Source organism: Drosophila mauritiana, chromosome 4 (assembly GCF_004382145.1).
Source record: "Drosophila mauritiana strain mau12 chromosome 4, ASM438214v1, whole genome shotgun sequence".
NCBI classification, from domain to species: Eukaryota; Metazoa; Arthropoda; class Insecta; order Diptera; family Drosophilidae; genus Drosophila; species Drosophila mauritiana.
Window position 1 is genome coordinate 1064879 of NC_046671.1, and position 18698 is coordinate 1083576.

General features: G+C 33.2%; 2 protein-coding genes across 7 annotated transcripts; one reads left to right on the forward strand and one right to left on the reverse strand.

Moving 5' to 3' along the window:
• Positions 1 to 7817: 7817 nt before the first annotated feature.
• Positions 7818 to 9173, forward strand: LOC117146277 (osmotic avoidance abnormal protein 3). The gene is given in 2 exon segments (XM_033312272.1): positions 7818 to 8548; positions 8613 to 9173. Coding segments are annotated over 2 exon segments (663 nt in total). The 5' UTR covers positions 7818 to 8017; the 3' UTR covers positions 8745 to 9173.
• A 3490-nt stretch (positions 9174 to 12663) lies between these two features.
• On the reverse strand, positions 12664 to 16990 carry LOC117146279 (polycomb protein PHO). Of its 6 annotated transcripts, none has more exons than XM_033312277.1 (7): positions 16918 to 16990; positions 16368 to 16616; positions 14656 to 14797; positions 13836 to 14602; positions 13482 to 13773; positions 12931 to 13050; positions 12664 to 12889 (listed from the first exon to the last, which is right to left on the reverse strand). In XM_033312277.1, the coding sequence occupies exons 2-7, from the start codon at positions 16492 to 16494 to the stop codon at positions 12730 to 12732; spliced, it is 1608 nt and encodes a 535-aa protein (XP_033168168.1). In that variant the 5' UTR covers positions 16495 to 16616; positions 16918 to 16990; the 3' UTR covers positions 12664 to 12729. The 6 variants fall into 6 exon arrangements, with proteins under 6 accessions (XP_033168168.1, XP_033168167.1, XP_033168169.1 ...); XM_033312276.1 differs by lacking the exon at positions 16918 to 16990 and adding an exon at positions 16701 to 16806 and having other exon boundaries at positions 16368 to 16636; XM_033312278.1 differs by lacking the exon at positions 16918 to 16990 and adding an exon at positions 16695 to 16806 and having other exon boundaries at positions 13836 to 14599; positions 16368 to 16636.
• Between the last annotated feature and the right edge of the window lie 1708 nt (positions 16991 to 18698).

Consider the following 18698-nt stretch of genomic DNA (forward strand, 5'->3'; position numbering starts at 1 on the left):
CACCCCTGGCCTTATTGACAATAGACGAAATATGGTCAGAAAATTTTAGTTTTGGGTCCAGAAAAACACCAAGATCATCAACTCGTGTTATTCTGTCCAGTGAGCACCCACTTAGAGTGTAAGTCGTGCGTATTGGGTTGGCACGACAAAAGGTCATAACTTTACACTTGGAGCCATTTAAGTCTAATATGTTAACACGGCACCATATTTGAAATCGATCTAGATCGGATTGTAAGTCCAAATGGCAAGAAGTGTCCTTGTACTGGAGGCATAATTTAACATCGTCTGCGTACATAAGTACACGCGAATGTTTTATTATTAAGGGGAGGTCGTTAATGAATAAGGTAAAAAGAAGCGGACCAAGATGGCTCCCTTGTGGGACACCGGATGTGACTCGGAGAATAGAAGATAACGAATTTTTAAATAGGACTTGTTGTGTCCTGCCATTCAGATAGCTTGAAATCCAATTTAGAAGATCAACAGGGAAACCTATAAGATCGAGTTTTTTTATTAGAAGGTAATGATTAACAGAGTCAAATGCTTTACTAAAATTAGTGTAGATGACATCTGTTTGAAGATTATTTTTGAAACCCTGTATTACGAAAGAAGTTAGCTCCAAGAGGTTAGTGGTTGTAGATCTGCGTTTCATAAAACCGTGTTGACACGGTGATATGATTGATCTACAAAGGTGCTGCAAATGAGGAGTGATAACATTTTCGAAAAGTTTTGGGATAGCCGACAATTTAGAGATTCCTCTGTAATTGCTTGCATCCAGTTTGCTACCTTTTTTATGAAGAGGAATCACAAAGGACTCCTTCCATATATGAGGGAATTGTGAAGATTCCAAAGATAAGGTAAACAGTTTCAGTAGAGGCTTGCACAAGGCTTCCGCACAGAATCTGAGCACACAGCGAGGGATTCCATCGGGACCTGGCGAATAGACCGGTTTAACACGCTGAAGATCGTTTAGCAGTGAGCTTTCGTTTAAAGTGGTGCAAAATATTAGATTCGACTTAGATACCGCATAAGAGTATGGCTGTTCGGAATGAGGTAAAGTTGAATATGTTGTTTGAAAAAACTTGGCGAATAGATCGGCTATTGCCTGATCCGATGTAACCGTAGTGTTTTCAAAAAATAGCGAGGAAGGGTAAGAACTTGTTTTTCGCTTTGTGCTAACGAAATTATAAAACTGTTTCGGATCCTGTGCAAACTGGAACTTACAACGGTTTAAATAATTTTTGTAGCACTGAGCATTAAGCACGGTAAAGTTTAACCGAGCGCTTAAATATTTTCAAAGGATGGACTGAGAACCGGTATTTTTAAATTTCATATAGAGTCTGGACTTTACATTTCTTAGGTGTGTCACCTCTTTATTAAACCAAGGAGGTTTAGAGATTGACGGATAGTAAATCAGAACACAAGGGTCAAAAAATGATTTAATTGCGGTATAAAACATATTAATCGCATCCGCCATTATGTTGCAGGAGTAAAGATCGGACCAATTAAAGCCAGCTATAATATTGTTTAGCCTCCGAAAATTTGCCTTGCGAAAACAGGGAATTCGCTTTGTTGACTTCTCTGAATTTACTTTTAATACCGTACCTAAGTCGATTTCCACCTCGAAAGTAGGATGATATTGATCTTCAGGTTGAGTAAGAGGTACTACCCTGGACAGAAACACACTTTCAGGACTTGTTACAAAACATAGATCCAAAACTCGACCAAGAGAATTTGGAATATAATTAACTTGCGACAGCGATAAGTCGAGCAAGCCGTCAATAAAGTCATGTTGTGCTAAAGGGAGAAGGATATTCGATTGTTTTTCTGGGGACCACATTTTGCCAGGTATATTAAAATCACCTAGAACTACCAATTGGTCCCTGTCAGAAAGTTTATTCAAGATGGACTGGATAGCGGACAGATGATTCTGATATTCTGGGAATTCAGAAGATGGCGGAATATAGGAGCACGTAATATAAACTGATCTGTCGGAAAAAGACAGCTTACCAATTCCGAGTTACGGGAATCGTCCAAAAGTAACTCCTCCGACGCGAGGGTAGATCTAACAGCAATTAAGACTCCACCTCCCCGTCTGGAGGGACGGTCAAACCTATATATAGTGTACATACCTGGGAAGACTTCGGAGTTAAGTATCTCCGGCTTTAACCAAGTCTCTTTGAGCACTATAATATGGGATGCAAATGAAAGACTATCACAATACAATTTGATTAATTTGCTACGCAAGCCTCTTTGATAGGAGATAGTAAGTTTTGTAGTTAGTTTTTTGAAGAGGAAGAAGATGAAGAGGCGGATGGTGCAGTGGTCTGGCCACGTGAGGGAAGTTTAATTCCCACGGGCACCTTTTTCTTATTTTTGATCTTAGCTTCAAACTCTTTTACCACCATACTATCCGGCCAAAAATCACCCGAACTTATGGTCGAAAAGAGCTCGTTTGGGACAGTTATCTTGAAAGATAATATGTCCCTAGCGTAAGAAAAGTTAAATTTTTCCACTTTTATATTATCGGCTTTTGTTTTGTCTTGTATATAAGACAATACATCCGACGACAATTCAATGCAGACAATTCGGAATTTTTAGAAATCACAGGGTGGGGTCCATCCACAGCTGATTGATCGGATTGCTCCTAATCTTTTTTAGCTGCCCATCTTAGCAGCATATGTGGATTTGCTGCGATTGACAGCTGATCAGTTGTGGAGTCCTGTTGATCATTTGCCCGTGGTTGCGGGGCCTTAGGCAGCCTACCACCAGCGGCTTTTTTGCGCTTTGGAGATTCATCTAATAGCTTAAGGCCATTAAACTGTGAATTAAGCGCGGAAAGAAGATCATCGGCTCGACGAAAACTATCTCTAGCTACGCCAAAACTGTTGATCAGTTCTTTCAAGCCACCTTTAGTTTGGCGCATAAACGATTTCATCTCGTTCGAAACCACAAGGCAAGCATCACAACAGTAATTTAGATTTTTACCCTTTGCTAGGTCATCACTTGTACGGCCATAAAAACCAGCGCACTTAGTATGCACCATTCTATCACATAGCCAAGAAGTCATTTTTGGTTGCTCAGCTTTTATAACCTGGCAACAATTTTTATAAAAGCAGACAACATTTACGGTTTCCATGTTTAACTGAAATCAGACCACTGTGCGTGCACGAAAACACAAGACCAAAACTTTCAAGCGAGCTGCTAAAAGAACCGCACGAGAGCAGTCTGCACGCTGAGAAATTTAGATTTTGTGTGGGAGAGCGAAAGAGAGAGAGAGAGAGTGAGAGCGAAAAGTGCAGTTTATGTGCATGCAAAAAACAACACCAAACACCACTGCGAACAACGCACAAAAAGGGAGAGGGAACAAAGAGACGAAAAATGCAAACTACTTTGTATATTTGTTTAAACTTCTTCAGCCTTCAGTTTTAGAAAATGTTTTAATTTTTTATTGTTAGGCTGTTAATTTCGAGCAATTTTTAAAGCTTTTGCCACTCCCCTTCTAGCACCAACAAGCTTTATAAACTCTTGAACAATTTTTATTTTTTATTTAAATTTTACTATCTAATTTTTATCGATATGCTGGATTTCTGTTATCAAAAAGCTGAAGGAAATTGTTGAGACCAACAGGTATCTGATAGCCGTAAAACTCGGCTATAGCTTTGCTTTGGTTTAATGTTGGTATTTTTACGTTATTCTTTAAAAATATATATATTTACCAAAAAAAAAACAGTTGAATATTATTTTGTAATAAATAGGGGAAATGATATTTAAAAATTTTACTAAAATCATTATTTTATGCTGCAGTCAAATGATATATTTATGCGCATAGGTAAAAAAAATTTGCTTTGAAATTCAAAGTTCATTAAAACTTTGGATGATGAGCGGTTTCATTGATTTTAAACGAAGTTGGGAAAAACTTACTGATTCTACCAAAAGTATGGTATGAAAATGATTTAAATTCGAAGCTTTACTTGCATGTATTTCAAATCCTTTCAAATTAGCCTTTTATTTCATGTATGGATTTGCTCTTGAAACAATTATACATATTTTCAGTGGATTTTGTGTAAACTATAACCAACAAAGGAAAATGAGTGAAAATATTAAAGTTGTTGTTCGATGTCGTCCGATGAACCAAACTGAAAAAAAAGGAAACTGTCAATTATGTGCATATTTTTATTTATAACATTGATTTAATATCGACTGCACAAAGCGAAGCTTGTACTTAAACTTTTTTAAACGTTTAGCCGCACACTTTTGCGATTTATATTTTAAATATTTTGTTTCCTTAAAAGGGTGTAACAGGTAAGAAAGCAAATTTACAGTAATTCCAAGCGACATCGACTTGGTGGAAATCAAAAACACTTATTAATAAGAACGCTAAAATATGTTATATTAAGTGTTTTTTTATGCTCTGATTTGTTTGGAGATGCAGACTAGACTAAGCCAAATCTTGCTTTTAAAATATAAGCCTTGTAAGTTTTGTAAATAAGTCTTGTAAATTTTTTATCGATTTGCTCTTACACCCTAAGGCCGCCAAACCGGTCCACACTTTTGAAAAATTTTTAATTTTTTTTTCATTTTTTTCCCGAATATCTATCGATATCCCAGAAGAATGATGAAATTTCGCGTTCGTCATCGTTGTTTTTATGTGCAATTGCTATAATCTAAAGCCAATTTAAAGCATTTTTATATAATTAATAACGCATTTCTGAGATAATAACACAATAGACTTTGACTGTCTCTCTCTGGCCATCAGTGCGATTAGAAGCTTTTCGGTAATTTACTTGACTGCGTTCGGTTATCTAAAATAATCCAACTTTGAATTAATCAATGTGAGTGAACTTACACAAATTCCGATAGAAATGCCAAGGAAATTGAAGTTGTCTTGGGTCTGAATATTATTATTATTATTAAGTGGGTTTCTATGCGACCCATTCTGATCTATTGTACTACCCCTTCATGACTCAAAGATCTCCCTGAACTCCAATGCACTGTATAAATGCCAGAATTTTATTGGGGTTCAGGGCTGCAATTGTTTCCCGTGGAACTACATACATGCCCAGGAGTCTGTTCCTCCTGATGGAAAGCGCCATGCAGTCGCATATGAGCAGAGCTCTCCTCCTCCATGCAGCAGAAGCGACAGAGTTCACTGTCTGCAATGCCAATCTTATGCAAATGACTGCGAAGTCGGCAGTGCCTCGTAAAAAGGCCAGTTAAAATGCGCACGGTGTTTTCATTAAGGTCTTGAATCTTTTATGGTTGTTTTCACGTGGGTCTGAATATACTTTAAAGGTATATATAGAGTCTGCATTTTTTGCGATCATATAATTTATAATAATTATAATTTATATAATAATTTTGCGATTTAATAAAACGACAATTTATTAACTTTTGTCATTTCAGAACATTGTTGAAATTTATGAATTTATAGTGTGAATGTATAGTGTATTAACTCCTTAAAAGGATCATCAGCCGAGACGAGTCAAGTGGCCATGACCAACTAAATATTTTATAATGCTTGTCACTTGGAAATTAGTTCAAGTGAAACTTTGTGCTTTTTGTGCCACAAAATTCTTAAAAATTGATTATATGATTTCCGATATTACATTAAAATATATGATTATTGGCAACAGTATATATATAATATAGCTACGGGACTACGGGACCGAGTACGGGACTAGTACGGGACCAGTACGGGACCGAGTACTGGACCGATATATAATATAATATATATAATGTATATACAATACATACATACATATACTCTTGATAAGTACATACAACCACATCGTGACAGTAATCTCCGTCCTGCATATTTCCCAAATTCTTCTTTTAATTTTTAGAAATTAAGTCAGAAAAGGAAAATTAGAAGAGAAAACACTAAAGTCGGCTTTCTCGATTACGAGAGTGGGAGCAATTGGTGATTGTTAGAGTTGACGTGGTATAATGTTTTCGCAATTCAATAGATTTAAGCATATATCATGGATATTTATATATATTTTATTTAGAAAAAAACGCAATCGACAAATTTAAATTTTTGTTGTCCAAAATGGCTAATGGAAGATGACTCTATTTAAAGCGAGGTGGCTCTTGCTGGCTAGGGAATTAAGCAATGCTAAAATAGCTGGGAAGCCCATAGTTCAAAAATTCAGAAACAGAGAGAGAGAGAGTTTGGAGCTCGTAAAAAATATTTTATGCACACTCGTTTTTAAGCACTTTTCATGATACAAAATACGTGAAATGCATAGCAAAAACACACATGAGTCACTAGAATCTACATACTTTATATCATTCATCCGTACAACAAAACTGAGAATATATATTTGCTTAAAGGTTCAGAACCTTCCACCTCTTATGTACACGTTTTTTTATGAATTTAGTTTACTCGATTACTCTATGAGTATCTATGAGTATTTTCGGAATCTGAAGTACAAATGCAAATTAACAATTTTACATAAATATTTTGAAACAACCCAGTCGAAAGTGGAATTACTCTTTACTTTACTTTATTTAACTAAATTTCTAAATATTGTAATATTGAATTCTGTATTATCAATAATTTATTATAATAGTTATAATATAAATAATTCAAATTATTTATAAATATTGTTAACTATGCGCTACATCTTGCAACAAAACAAACCTAAAAGCCGTCACTACATTTCTAGGAACACATTGACAATCTGAACGATTCAAAATAGGAAGAGCAACTGTACAGAAACGCAATATTACAAAAGAAAAGCTTCGCGTTTCTTTGTCGGTATTTGCTTTTCATAAGTACCGTTTGTTTAAAACACTAACGATCTTGACCACTCCAAATTAAAAATGCAACTAAACATAATCGCTATTAAAAACAACAATGCTTTATTTGCCTGGTTAATCCTTTTTGTCATTTGCTTTTCGTAAGTACCATCTTTTTTGAAATTGTTCTTCTTACTATTGCAATCAAAAATATGTCGTCCGGCAATGTAAGAAAATAAAAACGCACACATTTCTAGAGAAAATGCTTTTGATTTTACATATTTGTAAGATAAAATGTATGTATAAATCAATCAGGTATGCTCCTTTTCGATTTCAAATTTTTGGTTCCCTGTTTTTCGCAAAATTTTTGTTATCGTTTTGCTATCCGACTGTTTAGTAAATAGCTGTCTAAGCTGTTTTCCTGACAACCTGGCCACCGTTTTTACAGTTGTAATTTCGATGTTCGCAATTACTTTTTACTGGACTTTGGCCATTACGAACAACACTTTTGGCCCTTCTTTAAATTAATTAATGAATTCTTTTATATATTTTATAAGTATTTTTACCTGCCTGGTTAGTTTCACAAACAATATGGCAACCTTCCCAAACTTTTGGCGACGTACTTATTGACCCCTTGCCAAATCGAAACTTTTTGTTGCCGACGGCAAAATGATGTTTGTCAAATCTAAGGTGGGATCAGAAATAATTTTTTTATAAAATAAGTAAGTGGCTGAATAATCTTGTGGTGATGTGGAATTAACATAGATAGACCACTGAGTAAACTATTTTTTCCCTTAGTAAATAAGATCTGAGTTGATATAAAAAGGTAGTTACTTTTCATTTCGGCTAGACAAACGTAAATGTTTCACATATCGAAAAATTCTTAGGAATTCAAAAACAGGAGAACCAAGTTTGCGATTTCAAATCAAAAAATAAATTCTTACAAATACTTACCGAATGCCCGAATTCACAATTTTAAAAATGGGACATTGTAAAATTAAAAATAAATAGTAAATAATAAAAGTAATAGTATGACTAAAAATATAAAAATAAATTAATACGCTCATCGCCTTCCAATGAAATCCAATTATCTTAAGTTTTATCAAATAAAATTGTTTATTAAAGTATTTAAATGGGTTACAACAGGTTCTCTTACAGAAACATGGTTAATAATTGCTTGCATCCCCTTCTCTCGTTTTGATATTAGGGCGACGAAAATTTAAGCAACAGTGGAATAATTCCCAAATGTTTTGATCACATATTTGAAACGATATCAATGACAACAAATGTCAGATATTTGGCATTAGTAACGTATTTGGAAATTTACAATGAACGTATTCGAGATTTACTTAATAAAAATGAAAATACGAGTGTGATAAATCATTCCCTTAAGAAACTGCCAGATATTGGTGTTTCCGTTCCAAAGCTTACCACGCAACCTGTTGTTAATGCAAACCAATGTTACGATTGGCTACATTTTGGAAATAAAAATCGAGTAACTGCAGCTACATTAATGAATAAGAATAGCTCACGATCCCACACTATATTTACCATCACTTTGGAACAATCTCCATTTTTTAATAGTATTGGAGGATGCCTTTGGAGGAATACGTAGAGGAAAACTAAGCTTAGTGACCTAGCAGGCTCTGAGAGGCAGCGAAGGACTGGTGCTAAAGGAGACCGACTTAAGGAAGCGTCCCAAATAAACTTATCACTTTCTGCATTAGGCAACGTTATTTCATCTTTGGTTGATGGTAAAGCAAAGCATGTACCCTTTAGGGACTCAAAACTTACACGCCTGCTCCAGGTAATTGGAAACGAAAATCATATATGTATACGTCTATTTATTTATATACCATTATTTTGATTAGGATTCCTTAGGAGGAAATACAAAAACCCTTATGATATCATGTATATCACCAACAGACATAAATTATGATGAAACCATATCTACTTTTCGATATGCAAGTAGAGCAAAGAATATTTCAAATAAACCTAAATGAATTAGAAATACAATTCCAAGCGCAAAGTCGAATCGATCTAATAAAGCGCACTTTAATTGGTGGTGAACGTATCCATGATTTTAAGCTTAAAAAAAGCACATGGCTCGAAAATATGCAGCTCAACGTCACTTAAGTGCAATAGCTAATGCCTTAAGTAGAGTGAAATGTGAATATCGCAACCTTTTGCAGGGCCATTAAGCCAGTATTACAAGAAATCGATATAAAAAATGAATATATTAGAAAGTGCAAAGAGAAAATTAAAATGCTTGAAATAGAAGTTTCCGATTTAAATTCAGAATTTCAGCTTATTTGGAGGAAATTCGCAACCTTGGACGTCAAGTAAAGTTCCATCAACAACTTTTTTTTAAAGGTTCTTCAAATCCCAAAAAATTTGACCGGAATTGGTAAGACCTTACATTAGATTAAACAACTAGCTTCCAATAGCGGAAGAGAGATATATCAATGGAATTAATAATCAAACTACGACAAAAATTTTGCTGCAAAAAAGAGTATTAAAAACAAAAAAAAAAAAAATAGGAATAGTTTGAAAATTGTGGGCGTAAAAGTGAAATAAATAAAAATAAATGTAAATGTAAGCTTTGAAATGTCATACACTAGTCAAAAACAGACAAAAAACAAATATTCCCTTCACGGGAGCAATATAAAATGTCAAATTTATTGTCTATTGTTGGTAATATTATATTTAAACACACTGTATTTTGTTTTTAATAAAGGACTCCAGACACTATTTTGCAAAATTCTTTATGGAATGATGATCTTAAAATGTGGAGAATCCCAGAGTCCGATTTATTAAAACTTCCTCCGGCTACACTCAAATCTGGACTTCACTGTATTCATCCTTTAGTGATCGATAGTAAAAATCAGCATAACCAAAATGAAATTTTAGAAGGAGAAAGAGTAAGTATTTAAAATATAGGAATTTAATTTTTATGTTATTAAATAAGTATTGTTGTTAAAGTCCCACATACCATTCTTTATAAATTTGATTTTCCCAATTTATGTTTTAAACTTATATTAGAAATGTTACAAGAAATATCAGTTGTTTCCGACTATAAAAAAAACCTTTTCATGAGAAATATTACTAGCTCAGTCGATCTGGTCTTGTGCGATTGTCCTCTGTATGTACATTGGTATCTCGGGAAGGATAAAAGCTTGAATATTTAGGGTAAGCATTCTGATTCCAGGGAGGAATTGACTATCAGTTACCCTTTACTGATCAGATACTTATTACATTATATAAATATTAAAAATATGAAGACATTTGTTTTATAATAAAATGTTAATAGAATGTAATATTATATATATTTATATATTATGTTTGTTCTATTATAATTGAAGAATAAATTAAATAGAGTGATTCGGCCAAGTTTTTTAAAGAAATAAATTCTCGACCCATCTCGGTTAGGGCGGTTGCGGGTTGTGGGCGTTATGGTAAATCAGTAGGTATTGGCAAAATAAATAATATAATCCAACAAATTAAATCATTAAATCATTAAAAGTTGTGGCGTGGGAGTTTGTTTTTGGTTGTTAGAGTGGGCGTGTCCCAATTGTTTTTTGCATATCAATAGAAATTTGCATTACAAATAATAAAACAAAAAATGTAAACACATAAAAGTGTGGTGGAACAGTTTTGAACGGCTTGTGGGCGTGGTAAAGTAGGCAAGTCGATATAAATTTACGACAAACAAAAAACGAGAAAATATCGAAACATTTCTCAAATGTGCGGGTGCAGTTCATATATGAACCCCGGAAAATGTCAACAATAGATTGAATAAAAATCAGCTTACTATGCTTTGATATATATTTAAAAGAAAAACTTTATTTAGGCAAGTTGAAAAAGAAAACGCATTACCATTGGCAAGGAATTTCATACTCCTCAATGAAAATAAGTTCCTCAAACGCACTTCTACTTTCCCTTGCAACTAAAATAGTCTCGGGCGAAAAAGTCATATTAGCAAACCACCTATTCTAAATATAAATAACTTATCACCAAAGACCTAGTTGCATGGTTTTTCTTTGAGCACTACATATTTTTCCAGACACTCCGGCCGGATTTTTCTTTGCACTCCGCAAAAATGTCAAAATGTATTTTAATAATGAAAATGTATTTATAAGATATGAGAAATTAATAATATACCCTATTTATTTTTTAAAGAAGAAAACCTCAAGCCTGTCCAAGGAAAAATACAACACAAATGTTCAAAAAAACTACTTTCGGACAAACCGACACAAAAATAAAAATTTCGGAGACATCGGAAACACTGTACATCTGTTGGATTACTAAATTATATTACAGAAAATAAATATAAGTCGCATCTATATCGTCAAAATAACGTAAAAAGAATTCACAAATTCTGTAACACGATGGGTGGGTTACAACAAAGACACTATAACACTTTGGTTACAAAGTGTCGCTCAACTAAATAGGTTTGAAAAACCTATCTCAAAGTTTGTCCTCTCACATTGTTTCAGATGTATTTTTTCCGTTCTTTCCTATATTATTTTGATCGTTTATTTGTGTTCTTATAATATGCAAGAAAAAAGTAGAGGGGCAAATGAAATGTAAATTCAAAATTTGGATTTTAAAGTAAAATTCGCTAAAAATGCCTTTTATTTTTGTCTCATCTGAATAGGTCTTTAGAGTTTGGACTTTCCTTCTTTGACCGCTCCATTGAAAAGAATTTAAATATTCTAGAATGTTAGGCATCAGTTTTTTGGTCTAATTATTTGAGATTGAAATTAAAAAAAAAAAAGAAGAGAGAACGCTATAGACGTGTTCCTCGACTATCAGGTGTACCCGATACTCAACTTGCCATTTTTTTTGGCAAATCGCAGCAAAAAGTGTTTGTCAAATACATATATAGAAATTTACAAGCATAATAAAAAAAATATTTAAACATTTTTCAAAAGTGTGGGCGCGACAATTTTAGGCGGTTTGTGTGTTGAGTAATAGTGTGGATATATTTGTATGTAACATTCGACCTCCAATTTGTCTCACCTTGGAGATGAAGACCAGATTCCAAAGGCTATTCCCCAAATTCGAAGATTTATGGTTATCCAATTGGCTCTGGTTGTAAAACAGTGCATTAAGGATCAACACGGATGCAAAAGAGTGTCCTGTATTATTTTAAATACCCAGTTCTTTGATGTTTTACTTTAGAAAATTATTAAGTACTGTTTAATAGTTCAAGTGGCCAAACCTATTTAGATGACCCAAAGACAATGGAGATGCTTTGCTGTTGTAGAAAATATAATAAAAATAACATAAGGACACAAATAACAGAATATATTCTATTAAATAAATGACATTTCTTTTTTCAAAAAATAATATGTGTTTTCTTTGCGGAGATACGATGTTTCGAACAGTAATGACAGTAACCTATTCAGTCAAAAAAATCATCTTAAATATCTATAACACTTACCAATTTAATTTATTATCAATTCATTTTATTAATAAAACTGTTAAATATCACGTCAATTGTCACCATACCCTTTATTACGGAAAATTACAGATGCAAAATCAAAAATGTAAAATGTGCTGTTAACGTACTTTTATTCACTGTTGCATGAGCTTACTTCTAAAAATAGAATTACAAAATGTAAATAAACCTGCTTGGCAAACAGCATACAGGAAAAAAAATCGGCATATAATTATTGATTTTAAAGAACAGGTTAGGACAAATTTATAATTTTTTGTGTACTAAATTACAATCTGATTTTTAGTAATAAATATCATTTTGACCACATTAATCAGGTTTTCGTTCTCAATCAATTTGGTCGAAATCAAAGATGATAACTGACTCTTTTTTTTACGTAAAAATTAAAAAAAGTAAATATATTTTTATAAAATTTTGGAATTTGTTAAAAGGTCTTTAAAAGAATGAAACGAATATAAATATTACTTTTGCAATCGTTCCAAATTTAATCGAGACACGGACACCGAAATGTTGGTCGATATACACATTCAGTCTGCATATACCACAAACGGTACATTGTTTTCTGTAACACTATCCTGTAGCTCAACCTTAACATAGTTTGCAGAGGTATCTTCATTCTGGCTGTTTGAGTCAGCGTTTGAACAACCATTTTTCCCCGAAATGCTGGTATTTCTCCTAAAAAGAAACCTATTAAAAATAATTTAGCTAAATTTCATATCAAAACTTACTTTGCTTTTGCATGAGTTAATATGTGCGATTTTAAATTCGTGGATTGGGCAAATTTTTTACTACAGGCATCAAACGGACAGACAAATGGTCTATCTCCAGTATGTATTCTTACGTGTGTTCTGCAAATAAATTATAATTAATTATTTATTTCAAAAGAGAGAGAAAACTAGAAAATTGTTTAAAAGTGCGGTTGGAGGCGTTAAAAGAGGCGTGACCAAAGTGTTTTGGTATACAGGTATAATATATATATTTTGATATATTGGCAAGACACAAACAAAATACATTTTTCAAAAGTGTGAGCGTGAGTTTTGGGATCTTTGTGGTCGTTAGAGGGTAAGTGGCAACATAGTGGCATCAATTCAAAAAATGTGGTTTTTAAACAAATGAAGAAAACAACAAGTACTTGTAGACAGCTTGTGCAGTACTTCACACTAGTTATAAACTACCCTAAGAGTTTGCCAAATTTATTCTTTACTTCCTTGGTTGAAACATTTTTTGGTTACATTCGTGATAAATTAGCCAGTACATGTGTTTTAATTTCTTACTGTACCTTAAGTTAAAATCCAGAGAAAATCGTTTTCCACATCCTTCGAATGTACACTGAAATGGTTTTTCACCGGTGTGAACCAACTGATGTCTTTTAAGCTTTGAGCTTTCTACGAAAGCTTTTCCACATTCTGCACAAACATGGACTCGAGGACCGTGAGTGTGCAAATGTTTCCGCATCGCAGATGAATCTCTGAAGTGCTTATTACAGCCCTTATGTGGGCAAGCTATTTTTTTATCATTTGTATAAGCTACCGTAACTTCCGAAAGATTCATTTCACCACATCCAGTCGAGTCTATTAATAAAATTTAAATGGAAATAATAATTTTGATATTTTGTAAATTCTATCATTTTTACCTGTGTTGTGGTGAGTTGATTGTGATGTTGTTGATAAGCAATCATTTACTTGCCCCTCATGCAAGCCAATACGAACTGGCAGTGAGCTGGGCAAGGCATGTAGATCACCGGTGTTGTCCGTATGATTACTTAAAATTCTGTGATTATTAATTGTCATTGCGGCAGTTTCGTTAACCAACTGAATACTTGAAGTATCCGGAACCAAGATTGGCTCTTCAAAGCTTAAGGTAGTCTTGGATAAAATTCTTTCGGAAATATTATTTTCGTGGGACAAATTTCCCCTTTCCTTTCTTAAATGATCCATTATCTGAACTGAGCTTATAGGATGAGGTATTTCAAGGGTCTGTGCATTTGTAAATTTCGACTCCATTTTCTGGTATTCTTTATTTTGTTGAGACGTAAAGCCATCAATGTCAAATTCCTCCTTTCCTTTTAATAAATCCGAAACCCCAACGATTTGATCTGAAGCAGAGTATTCATCGTCGGATATCCCGGATGCCCACATTGTAACACTAAACTCTCCCTCCATAGTTTTAATATGAACAAGCTTTTGTTCCCACCGTCTTGACTTGCCATTTGAATTAAGTATGGTTGTACCTAAGCTTAGGAAAGGTGAACTTTTATCGACAGAACCGGACTCTTCTGTATTAATATCATTGTTTGAGAAACTATTTGTTACACCTTTCGAAGTTTCTTGATTTTCGCCATATCCAATATTTTTAAAACAGTTGATATTCATTTCATAGCCAATATTCGTGTTCATTCTTCTAAAAATAAAAACATTTTATTAATTTGTATAAATCTTATTTATTATACTTACAATTTAGAAGAAAATATATCATCAGCCGCTTTTAATTGTACGTTTCCATGAATGTTGTATTTAATTGCGTTATCATTTTTTTTTGATTCTGAATGAATAATTCGATCAAACGCATTTTTTCTGTCTAAGTCGTAGTGGTTGCCTGAGGAATGGAAAAAATCGTTGAAAAAAAATTCAAAACATACATATGAATATACATAAATAAAAATAAATGAACTTATTCACAATTCTATAAAAAATAAAATAAAAATAAATACGATGAGATGTAAAATGATTTTCCTTCTAAGCTTAAGAACAAATTTTCTACCTGGGTGCAGTACTGTACTCTACACATTAAATATAATTTTTTAATTTGGTTTATTGCATTGTCCTTTTAAATATGCAAATCAACCTAATCAAACTCACTTTCTACAATATATTGATAATTTCGTTACTTTTTGTTTAACAAAATCAGACAATTCTATTCTAATGAACAGCAAAAAAAAAGATGTAAATGTGCTCAATTTCCATTTTGCAAAAGTAAGTAAAATAAATGGGTCATGAAAGAGTCAGGGAAAATATTTCACATAAGTGCATATATAAGTGCATATTCATATAAGTGCATATGGCATAGCAGGCTTGGCCGTATTTTTCTCTGAAATTAGCATGCTTAATCTCAACTTTCTAGCTTATATAGTTCCTGAGATCTCGACATTCATACTGCCAGACATGTCCAGTTCGACTGGATCAAAAATATATATACTTTAAAGGGTCGGGATCGCTTCCTTCGGTTGCAATTGTTTTTCGAAAATCCCTTTACTTTAAGCCTGATACTTTGCAAGTTTAAGAATACTTATATAACGTTATAAATTTTCAACTAAATTAGCTACTATATTCCCTACATAAAATATTTGCATAACTAATTAAAAATACTTTAAATTAAAATTCTTAATCAAATATCTATATAAATTCAAAAGCAAATTCGGACGGAGATAGGCCTGCATCCGTACATAACGGAACTGGTATATTCACTCTTAAATCGAACCCTAGTAAGAGCCTGTGAGCAACACCATCATTGAACTTGAACGTCTACGGCACATTCAAACTAACGGTTATAATGGGTACCCGGCTTCTGTGCCAATACAGGTAACTCACGAGAGATGAGTATTTAGATGAATAGCCTCACCCCCGTCAACGCTGTGTTTTGAGGGAAGTCTTCCCATCTTGCCTCCTTTTGAATCTGAAATCACAATTTTCTAAAAACCTTAACCTAACATAACATTGAACAATCTGATGATACTTCGTATCTTCGATGCCTAAGCGCTTAAAAGCAGGCATTAACGATTAGAGCTTGGTTTAAAAATGTGAGTGTGGCGGTTCAAAAATAAAAACAAAAGCTAACATCCACAATATTAAAACTTCAAAAGTGGGGACGTGACAGTTTTTAAAGGTTTGTGGGCGTTGGAGTAGAAGTGGTAATTTTCTCTAGATTGTGCAATGCACATTGTGCATGCTTTATCTTAACTTTAATTAAGGATATATACATATGTGGTCGATACCCTTAACATACTTTTCAATGAATATAGTATACCTTTCTACTCTACGACCAACGGGTAAAACAAGTATATATTTTTCTGTTTTATGCTTCATTAAACAGCGTAACAGGCTGTGTTTTGTTGTTATAATTAGATTTTCATACATAAATGTATGTAAAAAACATAGACATAACATACCTTTACTTATATCGTGTTCATTCATTTTCCGATTGACTTTTGTGTTGCCTATATCTTCATCGTACTGTTCACTTTGAAGAAGAATTCCAAAACGTTCGTATGCCATATTTACAATACTATAATCCATATACTTATGAGTTTAAAATTAATATTAAAGCATTTCAAATGCTAGCATAATTGCAGGCACATGTGTTAGGTAAGATTTGTAGGTTTCCTGAGTGTTGCATTCCCTGAGCCTAATTAATGTATCTGAAAGAACAGCATTTTTACTGCCATATTTAGGTAATATAAGACATTAATAAAATATCACGGATGATTGATACGTACACTCACAGAATTAATAATTGTCATATTTTAGTAGGGAACATAATATACAACATTAAATATAACAAACAGTTCGCTAAGAAAATGCAGTGAAGATGTAAAAAAATCTGGTTGAAATAATACGAAAAATTAATTAAACACCAAATAAAGTTAATGATAGTCAAATTGTTTCACTAAAAGCCAAGGAAAACAAAATAATTCAAGTAATTTTTGTAAAACCCGATACCAAATGACTCAAAATATTGAAAAGGTTATTCTGCTTGTTTGGCATGGGTATTCGATGCCTAAATACTTGTGTTTTTACAAAATACTAATCTTTAGTATTTTTTACAACCCAAAATATATCTTGATTCCACGTCGACTAGCTTCTAAAATATAAAACGGGCTAGTTTTATCGCTACACATATGCATTTCGAAAATGTGGAATTAGCCTCATTTCAGAAAACGAGTGCAATCATGCTATAACCATCCCTCCCATCGTTAATGATGATTTCCCAGCTTAATGAAATACATTTGACTTTTTACAAAAGTGAAACCCAATATAATATAGCTAATGTAAATGGAAACTTACCTATGTCCGATCGATTTAATTCGATTTGAAGGTGTATGGAGACAAAACATTGTCTCGACTTGTATACACAATTCTAAATTTATGAGACTATATGAAAAAGCGGCAAACTTTTGTTTTACATTTTTCAAAGGTAAACAACTAAATTCTTATTTTACACGCATTGAAACGCTTTTTGTATGGATGGGATTGCAGGTGCAAGTGTTACTGAGCTGCTGCAAGCTACTCGCTCGGTACATACATACCGTTTGCATACACTGGCATATAATTTTAACATTTTATTATATTTATTTGGAACATCAGGTTCTGATACAAATTTGAAAGAGGCAACTGTTAAAAGAAAGGGGAATGTTCTTATTGTCTGGAATCAGGCACCGCTTTTCTCAAAATTGTTGCTATCAGAATGTTTCGTAAGCAGTAAAACAGCTGTTTAAGCCGTTTTCCAGTCAATGAGCGGACAGCTTTTTCACAGTTTTAAGTCCGATGTTCGCAATTACTTTGTTATTGAACTTTGACCATTTAAGTAATTAAATTAAATTTAATTATTTCCAAAAAACTCTTTTGGCCATTCTTTAAATTAATGAATGAATTCTTTTATATTTTTTATAAGTACTTTTAGGTGCCTGTTTCGTTTTACCAGCAGTATGGCAACCTTCGCGATAACTTTTGTCAACGTACTTATCGACTCCTTGCCAAATCGAAAATATTTGTTGCCGACGGCAAAATTTTGTTTGTGAATTATGAGGTTGGGTCAGAAATACATTTCTTATAAAATAGCTAAGTGGTAGAATGATCTTGTGGTGATACGGAGTTAACATCGATAGACCACTGAATAAGCTATTTTTTTCCTTGCTAAATAAGATCTGATTTGATATAAAACAAGCATATACTTTTCATTTCGGCCAGACAAATCGAAAAATTCTTACGAATTCGAAAACCGGAGCAGCAATTTTGCGATTTCAAATTGAAATCGTAAAATTCGTACAAATTCGATTACCGGATTATGCCAGACTAACTCGGTTATTGTTTTACGCACACAAGCAAGAAAATTCTATTATTAATCCAATTTTATTCTATTATCTCTAATCGTTTTTTTTTAACGCATATGTAAATATATTTTACTATTATTTATATGTATCTTTGTATTTTATTGTTTCCTATATTGCATCTAACCTCTCGCAAATCGAGCCATACTATACTCGGAAGCACACTTCGGTTGGTTGCGCGGGAGGTGTGGACTTGGGACTAACGCGTAAAAAAATATTAATGTAAAGAGAAACTCTAAAAATAGCAAAATACCACGCTTTACCTCGGGATTGTACTCATATATATATATGTAGTACGTAATCACTTCTTCACGTTTTGCAATTAAGTCAGATATGGAGATTTTAGGTGCAATATAGAAACCACACGTTTAAATATATATGTATGTACTTTTA